Here is a 20,929-nt window from a genome sequence, read left to right as displayed (position 1 = left end):
GGCAACGTTCAGGTATGTCATTTGGAGAAAAAAATTTTCATAAAAAGATGGTCATAAAATAAAAGCAGTTTATATAAAATTAAAATTCACGAGAAACATCAGCATTACTAAAATAAGAAAAGAACTTGCTGAATGGAGAGACCGCTTTACATCATATAGTTGATCAATTGTCTAATATTGAAGATATATAGACAATTGATATGCTAAAGAAGATAAAGTGTCCTTTCCCTGAATGGTCAAAGATTAAAAAGAGGGATTTTTTAATGTAGAAAATTAAAAACCCATATGAAAATGTCAAAAATCCACTAATAATGAGATTAATGAAAAGTTAAACAATTTTGAATTTTTACCTCAAATATTAAATTGGTAAATATGTGTTTAAAAGGAATTTTTATTTCAGTTAACCCTGATTAAAGAAGCAAATTTAGCAAGTTAAAAGGAGGTGAAATCTCTCTATTTCTTTCTCTCTCTGTGTGTGTATGTGTATGTTTATTAATTGTGTAATATGTAGAGAACCGTATTAGGCTAGGAATAGAAAGATAAAAAGGAAAATCTGTCCTCAAGGATCTTCTGTTTTGGAAAAACAAAACATTGCAGATTGGTAACTACTTACTTCTTTGAGACCATTCCCTTTTCCATATGATTCAGATAATACTACCTATAATACCATCTCAGAAGGTTTTTCCGAGGATAAATGTGTATGAAATGAAATTTATAAACACTAAAGCACTTTATAAATGTCAGTTGTTATCATCATGGTATATTCTAAAAGTACTGACAGCTCAGGTATCTAAAAATCTCACATTCTTGATTCAGCTATTCTATTGACAAGTTTATTTAGCTAAATCCTTCAGTCATCACTGAATTAGGATTATCAAGGTCATTAGCTCATCCTTTCCCTTACAGAGTTATGAAATGAAAAATCTGTTCACTCCACCTTAAGTTCCATTTGGTCAAATAGTGCATTGCAATCTATTTATTTGTAGGACTATAATCCCAAAAGGCAAGAGTTCTAGATGCTATCCACTGTACTCATTGGTGACAAATTGAGCGACTATTCAAGTATCTCTGGTAGGATACAACAACCAGGTAACTCAGTAGATAAATCCCTAGACCACAAATTACATAAAAACTTGATTTCAGGTCCAACCTCAGATACTTGCTAGCTGTGCAACCTTAAGAAAGTTACTTAATTTCTCCTTGTCTCAGTTTCCTCAACTGTAAAATAGAGATAATATTCAATGAGTCAGTAAACATTAAGTTCCTATTATGTGCTGGCATTGTACTAAGTACAGGAGAGAAAAATAAAGGCAAAAGCAGTCTCTGCTCATGAAGAATTTACAATCTAGTGAGGGAGACAACAAGCAAATATATACAGAGAAACCATATACATGATAAATAGTAAATAATTAACAGTGGGAAGGCATTAAAATTAAGAGGAATTGGGAAAGATAATAGTTGTAAGGCATGTAGCACCATGCCTGACACATAATAAGCACTTTATGCATGTTAACTCTTATTGTTGTTGTAAAAGTGTTTTAGTTACCACTCAAAGGAAGCCAGGGAAATCAGAAGGAAATAGGAAGCAGCCGGAGAATATGTATTTCATAATAAATAAATGAATGAATATTTTGTTTTTACAGCATTGAAAAAGCCAGTATGACTGAAGAGAAAATAACTTGGAAAGTGTAAAGTATAAGAAGATTAAGAAAGTGCTAAGGTGGAGTGGAAAGGGAGGGCAGGTTATAAGGTATTAGAATTTTGTATTTAATTCTGGAGATGATAGGGAGCCACTAGAATTTACTAGGGATGAAGAAGTTACATAGTTGGACTGTCACTTTAGAAAAATCCCTTTGATTACTGAATAGAAGATGGATTGACATGGAGAGAGACTTGTGATAGTCAGATTAATCATCATCCCATTGCAGCAATTCTAGCCTTAGGTGATGAGGGCCTGCACAAGAGTAGTGGGAAAATTGGAGGAGCTAAGGGGAATTATTCAAGAAATGTTACAAAGGTAAAATCAATAGGCTTTGAGAACAAATTGGATATTGGGAATAAGAGATACTGAGGAGCCAAGAATGACACCCAGGTTGCCAGGCCCCAGGGACTGGGAGAACAATGGTATCTTCAACAGCCTTTTGTGGCTTATGGCAGAATTAAAAGGTAGAATCATCTGTGGTGGAGTAACTAGGTGATGCAGTGGTTAGAGTGCTGGAAGACTCATCTTGCTGAGTTCAAATCTGGCTTCAGACATTTGCTAGGTGACCCTAAGAAAATCACTCAATTCTGTTTGCATCAGTTTCCTCCTCTGTAAAGAGAACTGGAGAAGGAAATGACGAACCACTCCAGTATCTTTGCCAAGAAAACCCCAAATGAAGTCACAAAAAGTTGGATACAGCTGGAAAAGATTGAAAAGAGGTGAGCTAGAGTAAGTCATGGGGAGGAAATTGGAGAACTGCTAGTAAAAATCAGTATATATGTTGGAGTCTCTTAGAATGAAGGTAAGGGGACAGCTAGTTGGTGCAGTGGATAGAGCACCAGGCCTGAAGTCAGGAGGACCTGAGTTGAAATTTGACTTCAGACACTTAACACTTCCTAGCTGTGTGATCCTGGGCAAGTGACTTAACCCCAATTGCCTCAGCAAAATAAATAAATAAATGCTTAGAATGAAGGCAGGGATTGAGGAGGAGAGAGGTTGTCAGTGAGGAAGAAAGAAAAAGGGCAGAGCATCCTAAATGTCTGTAGAAAGAAAAAGGACGGAGCGTCCTAAATGTCTGTAGACAACAGTTAGCAAATTTTTTGATTGGGTGGAAGATATATCTGGTATAGACCCCAAAAGGAGAATTGATTACTGAGGAATGGATATAGGAGAGAACTCTGGAATGTCATTGGAGAGCAAGGAATATTATAATTCTCCCATCTTGACCAGTGAACTGAGGGGAGTGTGTGAAAGTACAGGAGAGTGAATGAGGGAAGCTACGTCTCCCTAATGAGATACCAAGATTGGGAGTGGAAAAGATTGAAGATGAAGGCAAATCTGTTGGCTGTAGAACAGAAATTTTTTTGATGATCCTCCAGGGATTCAGAATCTTGGGGATTTGTCAGACAGTGATGTCAGACTCAAATTGAGTGGAGGCCATTAATCCATATATAAAAATCCCTGCAGGGCACTTATTGACTTAGTTTAATGTTACCTGGTTTTTTTTTCTATATTTTCATGCATTGTGCTAAATATTCCCCAATTGCATTTTAATCTGCTTCAGGCTACATTTGTAGGACCATGGGTAATGTGTTTGACACCTCAGGTATAGGATATATCTAGGTAATGTTAATGTTAATCATTAGGAGAAATTTTACCTTTCTCCTCCCTTCCATCATTCATCTCTCCTTCCTTTCTTTTCCTCCTTCATCCCTCCTTTTTTCCCTCCCTTTCTTCCTTCCTGAAAACAAATTGATCCTTGTCTTCCTCTCTGAGAGGCATATGGTGAAATGTGTTTAGTAGTATGATGGCAAACATTTAACAATAAGCTCTCTGGGGGGGAAAGTGAGTGTAGATGGATATGTATGTAATCATAATGAATTATTAAGAATTTCTCCATCACTTTTTTAAAGTCTAGACAATCAGCAAAACAATGTCAAGCCCTGATTTTTTGCATTTCCTAATTTCTAAGATATATATGCTCGCACTGAAAAATAAAGAGTAGATTCAAGATGACTCCTGCGCATCACTGGATCTATACCCTGATTAATAGCTCAGGATTTTCTGCCTCTGCCTTATATCTGATTGCTATTGCTAGGCAGAGTCACAGGGGACAAGTGGGAGATAGACCTTAGCCGCAGTCAATCAGTGAATGGCAGAGACTGTGACCCCACTTATCAATCACAAGAAAGAGCATTAGGATTAAAAAAACATTTTGCCAAACTGATTATGACCAGGAGAACCTTGCTTAAGGGGAACTTTTTGGCACTTAAAGTTTTAGTCACTGGTCAAACATGAAGTCACTTCTGTCAGCTAGCACCTGATAATAGGTCAGTTCTTTATAATCATTGTCTTTCAATTGGTGATTTTAATTTTTTTCCCTAATTTTTTTAGTTGTATGCTTACTTCATTGAGCTCTTCTTTCTCTATTTTATTCATTTGAGCATTTATAAATATAAAATTTCACCTAAAAATTGCTTTTGCTGCACCCCATGTTTTGGTATATTGTCTCATTATTGTCATTCTCTTAGATGAAATTATTGTTTCTGTGATTTGTTAACTGGTTCATTTTTTAAAAATTGGATTATTTTGTTTCCAGTTAGTTTTTAGTGTATTTTTCCATGACCCTTTATTGCACATAATTTTTATTGCATCATGATCTGAAAAGACTGCATTTAATATTTCCACCTTTCTACATTTGATTTTGAGGTTTTTATGACCTAATATGTGGTCTTTTTTTTTTTTTTTTTTTTTGCATAGGTGCCATGTACTGTTAAAAAAAAAAAAAATTATTTCTTTTATCCCCATTTAGTTTGTTCCGGAGTTTTAGCTTTTTTATTTAGTTTTTCTAAAATTTAATTTACCTCCTTAACTTCTTTCTTGTTTATTGAACATTTGTGGTAAATCTAATCATAAAATAAACAAGATCCCTCACTAGTATTTTGTATCTTTTCATGTGATATAACTTACCCTTTTCTGCCTCCCTCTTTCTTCTTTTCCTAGTATAACCCTTTTTTCCACCTCTTAATTTTCTTATATCATCACATCACAGTCAATTTATATTCATATATACATACCCATGAATATGAATACATATTCATATCTATGTATTTTTTCTACCTGCCCTAAAAATTTAATCTTATTGAAAAACATGTTCTTGTTTTTTTCTTTCCTTTTTGCCTTTTTATGATTCTCTTGAATGTTATATATTTTTTTTAATTTTATTATAGCTTTTTATATACAAAACATATGCATGGGTAATTTTTCAACATTGATCCTTGCAAAACCTTCTGTTCCAAATTTTCCCTTCTTTCCCTCCCACCCCCTTCCCTAGATGGCAGATAGTCCCATATATGTTAAATACATTAAAGTATACGTTAAATACAATATATGTGTGTGTGTGTGTGTATATATATATATATATATATATATATATATATATATATATATATTTATACAGCTATCTTGTTGCACAGGAAAGATCGGATTTAGAAAGAAGGTAAAAAATAACCTGAGAAGAAAAAAACAAAAATGCAACCAAACAATAACAGAGTGGAAATGTTATGTTGTAGTCCATACTCATTTCCCAGTGTCCTTTCTTTGGGTGTAGCTGGTTCTGTTCATTACAGATCAATTAGATTTGATTTGGAGCATCTCATTGTTGAAGAGAGCCACATCCATCAGAATTGATCATCATGTAGTATTGGTGTTGAAGTGTATAATGATCTCCTAGTTCTGCTCATTTCACTTAGCATCAGTTCATGTAAGTCTCTCCAAGCCTCTCTGTATTCATTCTGCTGGTCATTTCTTACAGAACAATAATATTCCATAACATTCATATACCACAATTTATTCAGTCATTCTCTTTCAATTTCCAATTTCTAGCCATTACAAAAAGGGCTGCCACAAATATTTTTGCACATGCAGGTCCCTTTCCCTTCTTTAAGATCTCTTCGGGATATAAGCCCAGTAGTAATACTGCTAGATCAAAGAGTATGCACAGTTTGATAACTTTCTGAATATAGTTCCAAATTGTTCTCCAGAATGGTTGGCTCCATTCACAGTTGCATCAACAATGTATCAGTGTCCCAGTTTTTCCACATTCTTTCCAACATTCGTCATTATCTTTTCCTGTCATCCTAGCCAATCTGACAGGTGTGTAATGGTATCTCAGAGTTGTCTTAATTTTCATTTCTCTGATCAACAATTATTTGAAACACCTTTTCTTATGACAAGAAATAGTTTTAAATTCTTCATCTGAAAATTGTCTGTTCATATCCCTTGACCATTTATCAATTGGAGAATGGCTTATGAATCTTATATTTAAAGATTGAATTTTCTGTTCAGTTTTGGTCTTTTCAACAGAAAATTTTGAAAGTCTTCTATTTCTTTGAATATCTATCTTTTCCCCTGAAAGATTATGCTTATTTCTGCTGGATAGTTGATTCTTGGTTGTAATGTAAGCACCTTTTCCTTCTGAAATATGTAGAAGCTGTTAAATTCTTCGTAATCTAACTGTGGCTCCTTAATATTTTAATTATTCCCTTCTGGCTGCCTACAGCAATTTCTTCTTGACCTGATAATTCTGGAATTTGGCTACAATATTCCTTTGAATTTTCATTTTGGGAGTTATTACCAGATTCTTTCAGTCACTATTTTACCCTCTGGTTCTAGGATACCAGGACAGTTTTCCTTGCTAATTTCTTGAAAGATAATTGTTCACTTTTTTTGATGATGGCTTTCAGGTAGTTCAATAATTCTTAAACTATATCTCCTGGTTCCATTTTTCCAGGTCAACTCTTTTTCCAGGGAAGTATTTGACATTTTTTTCTATGTTTTTTTCATTCTTTTAATTTTGTTTTGCTGATTCTTGATGTCATTAGATGTCATTAGCTTCTGCTTGCCCAGTCCTCATTTTTAAAGAATTATTTTCTTCAATTATCTTTTTTACCTCCTTTTCCATTTGGCCAATTGTGCTTTTAAAAAAGCCTTTTTTTTTTTTTCTTCAGTGGATTTTTTTTTTTCCCAATTTGGCCTTTTTTTTTTTTTTTTTTTTTTTTTTTTTTTTTGCTGAGACAATTGTGGCTAAGTGACTTGCCCAAGGTCACACAGCTAGAAAGTGTTAAGTGTCTGAGGCCACATTTGAACTCGGGTCCTTCCTGACTTCAGGGTTGGTGCTCTATCCACTGCGCCATCTAGCTGCCCTGCCAAATCTATTTTTAAGGAGTTATTTTCTTCAGTCAGTTTTTGTGCTTCCATTTCTCAACTGTTGACTATTTTTTCATAATTCTCCTGCATAACTCTCATTTTTTTCCCCGATTTTTTATCCACCTCTCTTACTTGATTTTTAAAATCCTTTCTGAGCTCTTCCAAGAAGATATTCCCCTTAAGGTTTTACATGTAAGCATTTTGCCATTGCTGTCTTCTGAGTTTGTATTTTGAGCTTCTCTGTCACCATAGTAACTTTTTGTGATCAAAGCTCTTTTTGTTTGTTTTTGTTCATTTTTTAAAATTAGGTTCTACTTTGTTCCTAGGGCACTGCTCCAAGCTTCTTGTGCTGGAGACCAGGAGCTTCCTCTCTGTATTTCCCCGCTTGTGTTGGAGGTGCTGGCCGCTTGCCCATTGTGCTGGTCTGGCCTAATTGTGCCAGGATTCCAAGGCTGGCAATTTGCCTTCTGCACTGGTGCTGGAGGCCAGGACCAAGGGTTCTTGGTTGCTTATTTGTACTGCAGCTAAGAGTTTTCCACTGGCTTGCCCACATCCCTTATGTGTTGGACTGTGTTCCCTTTTGCCCAAGTGAGACAGACCTTTCCTAAAGGACTTCTAATTTATCTTAAGCTTAAGGACTTCTAATTAATCTTAATTTAACAAGAAAATTGTTTAATTCTATCTCTTTATGAGTTCTGTCACTTCAGAATCCATTTAAAGGCTTGATTTAACTTTATTTCCTAAGGATATTGGGGACTTCTCTCCACCATCATGTGGCTCTCCCCATTCATTACAGTCCTTGTTTTTTTGTTTATTTTTGCTGAGGCAATTGGGGTTAAATGATGTCCCCAGGAAGTGTTAAGTGTCTGAGGCTGAATTTGAACTCAGATCCTCCTGACTTCAGGGCTAGTGCTCTATCCACTGTGCCACCTAGCTGCTGCGATCCTTGTCTCTTCTGATGTGAAAGTGGGGAACTTTGAGTTGATGAACTTATTTCCACCCCACATAAAGTATCAAAAATGCCATATTTCTTATACCTTTGTCAAGTGAGAACAAGCAGTCATAAAAGGTTGTAGAAAAAGGCCTAGACTTCATGGAGTCAAGCTTAAGCATAATAATGTCACATAAGAAAGCTGTGTGAATTGGTTGAAAGATTTCTAATGTAACCTGTGAGACTTGAATAAAACCAGAATGAATCACATATTATCCCCATTGTCTACTACTGAAGATTTCCTGGTGTTTTCAATATGTTTATCTTATATTCCACTACCTATTCTTTCCAAATGAGCAATAGTCCAAGGAACTATAAGTAAGCAAACATGACTTTCCTCAGCCCTTTTTCTATCTGAACCTCAGTAAAAAAAAAAAAAAGAAAATAGTGATAATGATAAAAATGATAATATTTGTTGATATTTATATAGTGTTTTTACGTTTCCATAGTATTTTATATATCTTAGATCTTTGGAACCTGACAATCAGTCAATTAATATTTTATTGCCTACCAGTGAAGAATTTGATGAGACAGGTTAAGGAATTTATGGATGAGATTATAGCAGTATGACATGAAGCTAAAATAAAAATGTACAAAACTATAATTTTAGTTGACAACTTTACTTGGGAATTTATTATGAGTTTTTGAGCATAACAATTATAAAATAGCCAATCTCTCTGAACCAGTGGGGATAAAGGTGCCTATAATATCTATCCACATTGCTATTATGAGAATTCTTTGAAAAATGGATAGGAAAGCAGTTTGAAAACTTTTGAAAAGCAATGCCTATATATGAATTATTACTACTTCTTTTAAGAGTCCAAATCTTTTTATGAACCATTTACTTTGAACACTTCATATAAAGAAAGAATATTATGCCCAATTTTTGAAATGCTACCTCAACTCTGTAATGGAAAAAAATCTCAATATACTATGGAAGAGTATAAATTCTCAAACTGCTTATTCTTTATGAACTGACAGAAGATGGTTAAATAAAGTGCTTCAAGGACATAGAAAATATATGCCTAATACAGTCATCCAGAGCTGTAGAAATCATGACGGTGGTTTATATCAGTAAATAGTTGTAATTCAGATCAATAGTTTGTAATGATCAATCAATAAGTACAAGCATTTAAATGCCAGGTTTGTGCATGTCCTGCTCTAGCCACTGGGGATACAAATAAAAAGAATGAAATAATTCCTCCTCCTCAGGAGCTTACATTCCATTAGACTGTGAACTCTTTAAGAACAGGGACTGTTTTTTGCTTTTGTGGAATCTCCAGCATTTAGCACAGTACTTGACACATAATAGGCACCTAAAAAAAGTTTACCAACTGGCTAAAGAAAGAGATAATAAATACATTTATAAGTATAAGCAGAATAAATATAAAGCAAAGAAATACAAGGTAGTTAAATACAATGTAACATAGGGAATGAGGGTACAAGCAGTTGCAAGATGAATGAAAGGCGTCATTCAGAAAAGGATGCTTAAATTGAACTGGAAGAGATTTCTGTGATGAAGAGGTCAGAAAGTAATGCATTCCAGGAAAAATAGGACGGGCAGTGGCAAAAGTACAGGAATGAGAGATTTAAGCCATGTGTGAACAACAGAGAAAAGGCTACTGTTAGACATCACAGCAGCGTGTGGGAGGAGGGCAGTATACAATAAGGCTGGAAAGATAGATTGTATTCCTGTTATTAAAGGTTTTAAAAACTAAATAAAGAAGTTCATATTTTATCTTAAAAGCACTGGGGAAGTACCAGAGTTTATTACATAGAAGAACCAAATCAGATCTACATTTAAGTAAATCAACGTGCTGAAAAGCTTGAGGCAAAAACATTCAGGAGGATGTTTGCAATAATATAGGCTAGAATTGAGAGTCTGAGCTCTTTGCTTTATATTTATTCTGCTTATTCACATAAATGTATTTATCGTTTCTTTCAAGAGCCAATTGATAATAGTTTGCAAGTCATGTTCCCAAAACACAAGGTAACTACATCACTCTCCTAATCATTAAATCACAGTTCCCTTTTGCCTCTAGGATTAAATTTAAATCATCTTTTTTACTTTTAAAGTCCTTCATAATCTTTGCCTTTCTTTCCTTCTTATACTTTTCACTGTGTTCCTTCTCTACAATCCTTAAATCCACTGAACTACTTGTTCCTCATAGTCATTTCCCTCCTCAGGCCATTTTCACTGGTGATCCCCCATGTTTGAAATTCTCTTCCTCTTCAGCTTCATCTTGGTTTCCTGCTTTCTTCCAAATCTCTGCTAACATCTCACTAGAAGTCCTTCCCAGTCCCCCCCCCTTCACCCCGCTTGTGTTTATGTCTTTCTTTTAGGATTATCTCCACTTTGCTTGTATATATCTTGTTTGTATCTTTTGATTGTGAGCTCCTTGAGATCAGAGACTGTATTTATTTTTCTTTCCTCACCTAGCAAGCTGTCTGATCCATATTAAGTGTTTAATAAATTCTTTTTGACTTGACTTGGTATCAATTTGAGTAAAAGAAGGGAAGGGAAGCTTTGTTGGCTTCTTAAACAAAGACAGGGAAGTTTTGAAGGAGGGTAGATTTTGAAGAAAGATAATGAGCTCTGCTTTTGGACATATCATGTTTGAGAATTCTCAAGGACGTCCAGTTTGGAATATAGAAAAAGCAGATGATGATAGGAGAATAAATCTTGAGAAGGACTAGATATATAGATTTGTAGTCATATATGTAGCAGTGGTAATTAAATCTATTGAAGCTAATGAAGAGAAAAAGTAAAAATTGAAAAGGTATTTCAGGTAAGTAGAAAGAGAACCTGGAGAGAATAACATGAAAAGTAAGAGAAGAGAAAGTATCTAGATAGTAGTGAGAGCAACATAAATGAATTCTGAGAAAAGACTATCAAATTTGTCAATTAGAAAGTCAATGATAATATTAGAGAAGTTTCAGTGAAGTGAGAAGTCCATGAGAGTCCACGAAGATAGTTAATGGTGACACATTTTTCTAAGAATTTTGCTGAGAAAAAGAGAAGAAATGTTGGGTAGGCAATTGAGAGAATGGTAGAGGATGGTAAAAGTTTTTTTAAAAATCAGAGAAACAACAAAGATTGGAGAAACCCAAGTATTTTTTAGTATAGCAAGGAGGTAAAAAGGAGATAGACAGAAGTTGAAGATTAGAGAGATGGGCAGTGAGATTTAGGTGAATCTTCTGGAGAAAATAGGAACCAGAATTCTGCATTAGCAAGGATAAAAGTCTTGTTGTTTGTTTCCCCTCTGATGAATGGGAGTTAGAGAAACTTAACAAGTCATGTTTCTCAAGTAAAAGTCATTTTTACTACAATATTGTAGTAAATTATGTAAGTTACATCAAGATACAATTATGTAAGTTACATAAAGATACAATTATCATTTTGAACAAAATTCAAACAAAAAAAATCTAGATTCAGTTAAGAAACATTTATCAATTATTTATTCCTCCCCCCCCCAGAAACACCCATCAAAATTTCTCTCTGAATTGTGATATTCTTCAATTTCTTCTTCAGATCATGAGCCAATTAAGCAATTCTTTGGTTAGTATTTCTGATACTATTTCTTCTGAGTTATAGAGCATCAACATAAATCATTTTCTCAATTAGCTATCTTAGAAACAAAACAAAACACCATTTCTCAGGCTGAACAGCCTGAGATTTTTAAGATGATTGCTCTGGGCAATTCTTCTTTCTTTCCCTGGAAATTTTGGCCTGTGATTTTTTTCTAATTCCTTAATCAACCAAAAAAAATTAAGTAAATGTATTTTTAAATATATTTCTAGGCTTCTCTTTCTCTTTCTCTTTCTCTCTCTCTTTCTCTCTCTCTCTCTCTCTCTCTCTCTCTCTCTCTCTCTCTCTCTCTTTTTTTTTTTTGTTTCCCCTTCTCCTCTATGGTTCAGGACTTCCTTATTTAGTTATTTATAGAACTATTGAAAATAATTTTCAACATAGTACAAAAATTTTAATCATTCTTTTCTTTTGAGTGATCCTTCATGCAAAGGAATGAGAAATTTTCACTGCCAGACAAACTACTTTATATTGGAAGTACTTTTATTAATCATCCATGTTCTCTAAAATGTTTCATCACAGAGTAAGAAAATTAGTTAAAAAGCAGAATGAACTATGACTCATTATATAACCATTTCAGAAACAGTAATAAATGAGTCTAGGGAAGTGAAAGAAAAACAATTTTAAAAAGAGAGAGAAAATAAAGTACCCACAAGGTAAATCTTGAAAAGTGAAGGTAGGATGGGGAAACAGTAGTAGAGATTATGTTGAGGTTAGAGGTGGGAAGAACAAACAAAAAAATTGCATACTCATTCAGGATAATCCCTTCCTCCTTTTCTTCCCCCCAAAAAGCTTTGAAGCAGTAGCCAGTGAAATAGACAGTAAGGGGGACTTCAGCAGCCACAGTCTAGGTACCTCTGGCCTATCCTCTGTCCTTCCTTTCACTATGTATTGTCTATTTGCTAGTGAAATAGTGAAGTTTATGAAAGTGTGAAGTTGGAAGAAGCCCTTCAATAGCCACCTCAAAATCATTGCAGCTTTCATCTGCCTCCCTTCTTTCCAAACCACACCAGGTCCTCAATAGCTGCAAGTGTTCCAGTGGATAGAAAAATGAAGTTTAAAGCTAATAGCTCCAGGAAGAGGCTTGAAGAAGCCAAAGTTTCCTCTAGTTCACTTTGTCACATAGTGGAGGATGACATTCTTCATTCCAGAAAGGATTTGGACATGCTTTTTTTTTTATGACCAAATATCAGAATTGTATTATTACCTTTGGAAAAAATTAAAAAAAAAAAGACTACCTCTGATAATTGAACATATTCAGGATATTTTGTTTGTCATCCTTCTTTTCTGTTTTTTTTTAATGAAGTTTTTTTTTTATTTTCAAAACATATGCAAGGATAATTTTTTCAACATTGACTCTTGAAAAACCCTGTGTTCCAATTTTTCTCTCCCTTCTCCCCACTCCCTTCCCTAGATGGCATATAATCCAATATATGTTAAACATGGTAAAAATATATATATATGTTAAATCCAAAATAGGCATACATATTTATATAATTATTTTGCTGCACAAAAAAAAGATCAAAAAATTAAATGATGAGAGAGAAAATAAAATGCAAGCAAACTACAACAAAAAGAGTGAAATGCTATGTTGTGATCCACATCCAATTCCCACAGTCCTCTCTCTGGGATGAGTCTGAATCACAGTATGGCTATTTGTTCCTTCTGGGCACTGTATGTGTCCTCTTGGATATGAAACTAACTGGAGAAGATCTAGGAGTATATTTAGGGCAACAAGGGGGCTCAGTGTATGGAATACTAATCCTTGAGTTAGGAAGGCTTTCATTCAAATGCAGCCATATATAGGTGATAGTCATCTGATCCTGGGCAAGTCACTTAACCCCTGTTTACCTCAGTTTCCTCATCTATAAAGTGAGCATAATAATATTTCCTATTTCCAGCGTGTGTTTTGAGGCTCAAAAAGTTATTATCTAAGTAGATTATTATCTAACTAGATTTGTAAAGTACTTAGCTATATAAATGTTCTTATTATATTTTTTATTTTAGTGAATTTTTGCACTTTCTGCATAATCTATAACTCTAAATAAAGTTTGTTCTGTATCCAATAACCTTGAGTATTCATATGAATCCTGGAGGTTCTTTCAACCATATCTGTGAAACATAAACATTAGCAATCTCCTGAGATTATCCAGAGTAAATTCTAAGCATGAGCATAGTGGGCAAAAGAAAGTGACTTTTAAAAAAAATCTATTCATATCATTATGTTACCGTGTTTGTATGTGTGAGTGTTTACATTTTCTAGAGGTTCTTACTGAATAATGACCTTTAGACACAGAATTCAGCATTTAACTATATCTCAAAGTCAATGACAAGTATATTCTTGCCAATGCCTTCTGAGTCCTTCTCTGTTATCTGAATTGTGTCTCCATCAGAAATCACAGAACCATGGCACCCTGACAGCTGTGGCAACTCAAACATTTCAGCATACCTTTAAAATATCATTATTGCTCTATACTATGTTCTCAAATATTCCTGTCCTAAGAGTTATAGCCTATATTTCTTTCTCGGATTTTCAATCTGCTGTATGTATAGGTATTTTCTTTTCTTTCCTGAATTCTTAACTCCATCTTCCTTCTCTGTACTTGCTTTTTCTCTTTGAACAATCAAGACATATTAGAGTAAATTCTCTATGCAAATTATTTTTAATGAATAAGGAGTTTTATTTTTATTCTTGAATTCAAATTTCCCTAAATTAATTAAAGTAACTTTTAATGCAGTGTGTTCAATACATTTTAAGGAAAGACCTCTTTCTATGAAAGATAGTTACTGAGAAAATTATTCCATAACAAGTTATAGGCAAGGTTAAAGGATCATAGAATTTAGAAATAGAATGGACCTTGGAAGTGATTCTAGTTCAACCCCAGTCTCATTTTATAGAAGATAAAATATAAAACCTAGACAGATATAGAAACTCATACAAGAAACTATAAGTATCAAAAAGTAGAACCAAGATTAACTTGAATCCTCCTCAAAATGTATAGAATGGGCTATGGCAGGAAATGCAAAAACTAATTATGAAATCTAATAAATGATCTGAAACCTACAGAAATTTTTTAATGGAAATAATCAAAGAAAGCCTTGAACTGGCATTCTCATAGAAGAGAAGGTCTATGAGTACTGTTAGGAAGGATGGAACCAGCATAGAATTCTCTGAGTGAGGAAACTCTAGGGAGAGTAAATGACAATGATTTTTGATAATCAGAGACTGAAAACAACTGGTCTTGCAGAACAACATTGGGAACAGAGTGATCATAACTATAGCCTAATTACCTTGGGTCTTCAGAAAGATCTGAGATGGATACTGTCTATATTATTCAGTTAATAAATTGTGCCATCTCTAGGTAGATTGTGAAAAAGGGAGACAGAAGTATAGAACTTAGAAAGTTTCAAAGGGTAAACATCAGTGTATAATCTAGATTTCAGATGGGACAGAAATCAAATCAAGTCAGTACAATTCATCCAAAAGTGTGGGTAGAGGCGGAGAATAATCTAGCATAGAGTACCAATCCAGAAACTGAAGTTGAAGATGTAGCTAACCAGAGGAAAACATGAGACACAATGAAGAAACACTATAAAGTAAGACAAATCCAAAACAACATGTTCAGATAAGATCTTAAAGAAAGAAAATGGCATTAATTACAAGAATTCATAAGGGTAAAATGAAGAAAAAAAGCTGAAAAAATGAATTTAGAGTGCTTGAAGAAAAAATGGAAGCTTAATAAATACTTTAAAATAGAATGTGAAAATCTTTTGTAATGAACTCCTTGAAAATTTAATGTAGCAAATAAAATTTAACAATTCCATGAAACAACAAAAAATAGTAGAACAAAGTCAAAATATTGAATAAATAGAAAAACAACTGACCTGGAAAGCAGATACAGAAAAGTAAATTTAAGAATCATCAGACTTCTTGAAAACCATGATTATACAATACAAAAAAAACCCTGACTACCCTATATTGATGAAATCATAAGAATATATTACTTAGAATGATTGGAATCAGAGAGAGTAATTTGAGAATAGAAAAAATGTACTAATTACCTCCTGAAAGAAACCCCAAATTAGAACTATTTAATAATGTATTAGCTAAAATTCAGAGCTTTCAGGTCAAAGAAAAAGTATTGTAAGTGGGCAGGAAGAAAGAATTAGATTTTAAAAAAAAACCACATATACATAAGACAATGCTACAACTACCATAGATGAAAGGAAATTTTAGAATATGATATTTTTAAAAGGCAAAAGAGCAAGCAAAAATAGCTTGCCCTGAAAAACTCACTATGACCCAAAAGGGAAAAATTAGCTTTTAATAAATATTAAAACATTCTAGTTAAAAGGCAAAGAGCTAAGTAGAATTTTTGAAATTCCAACTTAGAAAACAAGAGGAATAAATTACATTGGAGCAATTACAAGTTGTTACATAATGGTGAAATACTTGCTAATAGGAAGAAAAGAAACATTACCTTTAGAATCCTACTATCTTTAAAGATCACAAATGGAATTGAGAAAGTCAAACACAGAATTTAGATATTGTTTATAACTATATTTTGGTGATATAAAAGAGAGGAAGAAGGAAAAGAAATACACTAGGGAAAAAGTGAGAACTCACTATTACTCATTCTTAGGATGAGTGAATAGCAAATAGCCATATAAACATGGTTAGGAAGAGCTCCGTATCACATAATCCTCACCATTAATCTGAACTAGACAAAAGAAAGTTGAACACATATAAACACACACACACACACACACACACACACACATATATATATATATATAAAGAGAGAGACAGTTTGCTGTATGAATACATTAAAACTCAACAGAAAAATTGATGGAGACAAAGAAAAGATAGGATTAAGAGGGAGAGCAAAACTGAGGAGAGAATCATCACCAAAAAGATCAAACTTCAACTCCAAAGAGTAAATCATAAAAACAAGATTAAAATAAGAGAAAAAAGGGTAAAAATTAGTGATCTGAATTAGGTGAAGAGAATTGGGGAATAAATATGACTTTTAGTTTCAGTTAAGTTGCCATTCTGCATCAGTGGGGAAAGTTATTGTACTAGAATTCCCTCATACTGATGAAATAAAATTTTAGTAACTTATATGTTACAATCATGGGGCTCAAATTATTGTTAAATTGCTTTTACCTTTTCACAGAGGTAAAAGTAAATAAATAATAATTTGTTCTACATTTGAATATTTTTAAAGTTACATCAGTTCTCAAGAGTTAAGGTAGAGAAATATAGCTATTCATGTTATTTGTTGCAAATGTTTATTGTAATGATGTTATAAAAATGCATTGGTCAAATTTTATTTTCTTTAAATTCATTAGATTATTAAATGATTTTGTGCTGAATGCCATAAGTTCATTCATAATTAAATATAGCAAGCATAATACCTTTCTTTTTCCTGAACTTATGTAAACAGAGCCCAGATGGCCATATTGAAGTCAAAGGGCAACATGGAAGATCGTTACTGCACATTAAAGATGTGAAGTTGTCAGATTCAGGGAGATATGACTGTGAAGCTGCAAGTAGAATTGGTGGGCACCAAAAAAGCATGTACCTTGATATTGAATGTAAGTTATTCATATTTTGTATCTTTTTTAAAAATAGATTATATTTAGAAATAGAAATAAAGTTTGAGTGAAAAGTCAAAATAGTAGTATTAATAGTATAGCATAGTAAAGGAAAAATATTCTTTCAGATTTAATAAGCAGAGGTATATAATGGACACATTTTGATATTCAAAATGTTACATATTTTAGAGAGTTTTCCCTTTTCCTAGGTTTTTTCACTGACAAATGGGTTGAAAATACTGTGTAGCTTTAATTGTAGATCTTGAATTGAATTGGAATAGGTTTACATTTTAGTATTTACTATTTAACTATTCCTCTATTTTAAAATTTGAGGGTTTTTTCCCTAATCCTCTTAATCATATGTTCTAATTGATTAGAACCCTTTTCAATAATACTATTACTTGTGTAAAATATTTTAATATTTAATATAGCTATTTACATAGCTATTTAATATTAAATATTTTAAATTTATTTGGGAAATATGATGGAAATGTTAATACAAAGTAAAAAGCCATTTATTTTTATTTATCAACTATATTTTGAGGTTTCAATACTCAATTTGCTTAAGTACTAAGTAATGTTAACCCCCAAAAATATCATGAAATAGATATCTGTAATCTGGAAAAGGAGTAACTGGGAAGTATTCTGAACATTTATAGCATATGTTAAGGGACTTAAACATAATGTGAGATTTTAGAAATATATAAGCTAAGAGGGAGTAAAAAGTTTGGCAGACATCAGAGTATATCAATCTTGATTTGATAGAAACATAAATGAATATGTAATAATAATAAATGTTAAAATATGTGATTCTAGACTTTTAAGCCTGTGTAGTCTGCTCAGAATTTTCAGCATTATTTTGTTATTTAGAAGAACCCAATTTTGTTGGTGACAAGGCATAAAAACTTTTTATTCAGTAGTTTTAAATTAGGTTTCCTGTTGTGATATATTCAAACACTGTTAAACATGTTAAAGCACTAGTGGAGGTAGGACAAAAGAATTTAATTTGCTTGGTATGTTTTTGTCTTAACATTATTTTTTCAGATTTTTTTTTACAGGGGAGATGGATTGGCACTCCCCACATGGTACATGCTTGGTGATAGACTTGCAAAGAACAAATCCATGTAGCACACACGAGCTGAACCTGTACATTGGCCACTTCTGATGACTGATGTACTCTAGCCTCTTGCTTTCAGAAGTGGTCATAACTCAGTTTCTGCTCTATGGGCAAATTCCATCAGAAAATGAGTCATTGGAAGTGGCTAGGGTATAGGTTCAACTTATTATTCCAAACCATTGCCCCTCCTCACCTTTTACACTGACTTAAAAGTCACTTTCTATTCATTTCAGAAAATATAGCTATATAAATATGAAACTGAAACAAGATTAACCTAATTTTAAATGTTCAATTTTCCATCTATTTTTATACTTTCACATCCCAAATTGGAATATATTAAAGGTATTATAATATGTAATATATTAAGAAAAGTCAAGAATAGTTATTAACATAAAATTAGTGCTTAATTCATTAACATAGTTTAAAAATTTTGATAAAGATAAGAATATATATAATATATACTTCTTGATTTAATGTGTTTGCTTTGGAATTGGGATTGTAAATTTCAAAAATATTGGAAAATTGCCCATTATTTTATGAAATGAATTATGTGATGATGAGATTTGTAAAACTTAGGAGAATATGGACTGAAATAGAAGAAAAAAATGTAGAATTTTGGCACATTTAAAATTTGCTTCTATTAATTTGAAAATGAAATAGTAGATTTGATTTAAATCACATTTAAAATATTGATTTAAGTTACACAAATAACTTAGAAGGAAATAAAGTCTTTCTAAACTCTTTATTCATTAAAAAAATACTAAATGTGAAAAATATATATTTTCCCTTAAATCCTTTCAGCGTCCAGTACTATAATGAAAGGATGAAGGCCAATGTTGTGATAGATTAGGCCATAATATTTATTATCACAACCATATGAACCTTGTACCAAGGCCATGACAACTAGGAAGAAGATAGACCAAGAAAGGATACAGTTATAATAGTCCTAATTGTGCCACGAACCAGCTATAATGCTTAATCTCTTTGGACCTCAGTGAACCTGAGGCCCTGCTGCTGGGGCCCATAGGGGCTAAGGTTCTGTGCCACTTTTTTTTCTACTACGTAGCACAAACATGCAATTTAGTTCAGTCCTAGAGGAACCTGAATGTAATAAGTTAGACTCTCTATTCTCAAAATTATTAGAGTGTTAAATCTTCTACCTCATCATTCCAGAGACAAATTCAATTATAATAAATTAGATGATGGCTCATACCAAGAAAATCCCCCAAAGGGGAAGAGTAGTGGGGAAAAAAATACACGGTATAAAATATTAATCAGGTAGAAGCCAAGTAATTTGTTCTTACACACAAAAGAAATGTTTTTCCTTTTCTTCATTAATAGAAGAGGATGCAGTAAACTTTAACTAGGATTATTGGGAGGATGATAGTAAACTTTATCGGAACATAAAATCAGGTCAACAAGCATTTATTAATTCCCTAAATGTGTTCCAGGCACTTAGTTAACACTGATGATACAAAGAAAAATCAAAACCGTTGCTACCTTAAAGGACTCCCGTTCTTATTAATGAGAGATAACATGCAAACAACTATATGTAAACAAGATAGATGGGTAAACATAATTTATATGTGCTTCATATCTATTCATATCCATCTCTTCATGAACCCATTTGGTGTTTTCTTGGCAAAAATACTAGAGTGGTTTGCCTTTTCCATCATCAATTCATTTTTTTTTTTTTTTATGGAGGAGTATACTGAAGCAAACAGGGTTAAGTCACTTGCCCAGAATCAAACAACTAGTAAGTGTCTGAGGTTGGGTTTGAACTCATCTTCCTGACTCTAGGTCTAGCATCTATCCACTGTACCATCTACCTGCCTACATGTGTACATATACACATACAGACACAGAAACAAATATCTACACACACATAAATATATAATATATATATATATATATATATACACAAACATGTTTACATATATACAGCCCCACATACATACGTATATACACCCCCACATATTTTAGTTCTTAGGATCTAATCTTGTTCCTGGCAAAATTAAATTTACTACTCTACTACAATTCAAAACTTTTACATCTTTATCATATCGTGTTTTTGTCCTAATTATCTTATATACTACCTTCAGATTATCTAGAAAGAATGAAATACTTTGCCTAATCCTATACATAAATATATAGCTATTATAGTATGATTTAATGATATATATTACATAATATAAAACATTATGTATAATATCTATTAGTAGACACAAATTTAGAATAGTAAAATTTAAAACAGTAAGATCTTTCATACTTGCATCCTATTAGAATAACTCAGAGATCTTGAATATTACAACAGAATTCATCATATAAAAACTTCTACACTTCCCCTACCCTTGTTATAGAAATTTGCTACATGGACATGGTTACCAAGACTGACCTGACATAAGCATAACAGGATAAAGCTTCTTTAAATTTATTTGATTCCAGGTAAGAGTCATAGTTAACCTTTATTTTGGAATAACCAATCATATAAAAAAGTTCCACATTGTTTACAGAGAAAAATCAATCAGAAGGAAAATATTCTGTTGAGAAAGGAGACAGCACAATGGGGAAATGGAACTGAATCATAACATTTACAATATCGCCCCCTCAACTTTTCCAGGCGCAGATCTATATCAGTGCTTGATTGTATTCCCTTTGAACAGCACCTGGCATTTACCTTAAATGATGGGTTATTGGCTCACTGACAATTCAGTCATACCTGAAATC

The 20,929-nt window shown here is 32.9% G+C and overlaps 1 protein-coding gene across 1 annotated transcript in view; it reads left to right on the top strand.

Annotated features, from left to right (window-relative positions):
* Positions 1-20,929, top strand: part of NCAM2 (neural cell adhesion molecule 2) — a 263,078-nt gene that overhangs the window by 108,794 nt on the left and 133,355 nt on the right. The window contains exon 9 of the mRNA XM_031959261.1: positions 16,935-17,085. Within this exon, the coding sequence (XP_031815121.1) occupies positions 16,935-17,085 (151 nt within the window). The remainder of the gene's footprint in view (positions 1-16,934; positions 17,086-20,929) is intronic.

The sequence above is a fragment of the Sarcophilus harrisii genome, chromosome 3 (assembly GCF_902635505.1).
Source record: "Sarcophilus harrisii chromosome 3, mSarHar1.11, whole genome shotgun sequence".
In the NCBI taxonomy this organism is placed as follows: domain Eukaryota; kingdom Metazoa; phylum Chordata; class Mammalia; order Dasyuromorphia; family Dasyuridae; genus Sarcophilus; species Sarcophilus harrisii.
The sequence above is the reverse complement of the archived record's forward strand: the minus strand, read 5'-3'. Positions and strand labels throughout refer to the sequence as shown.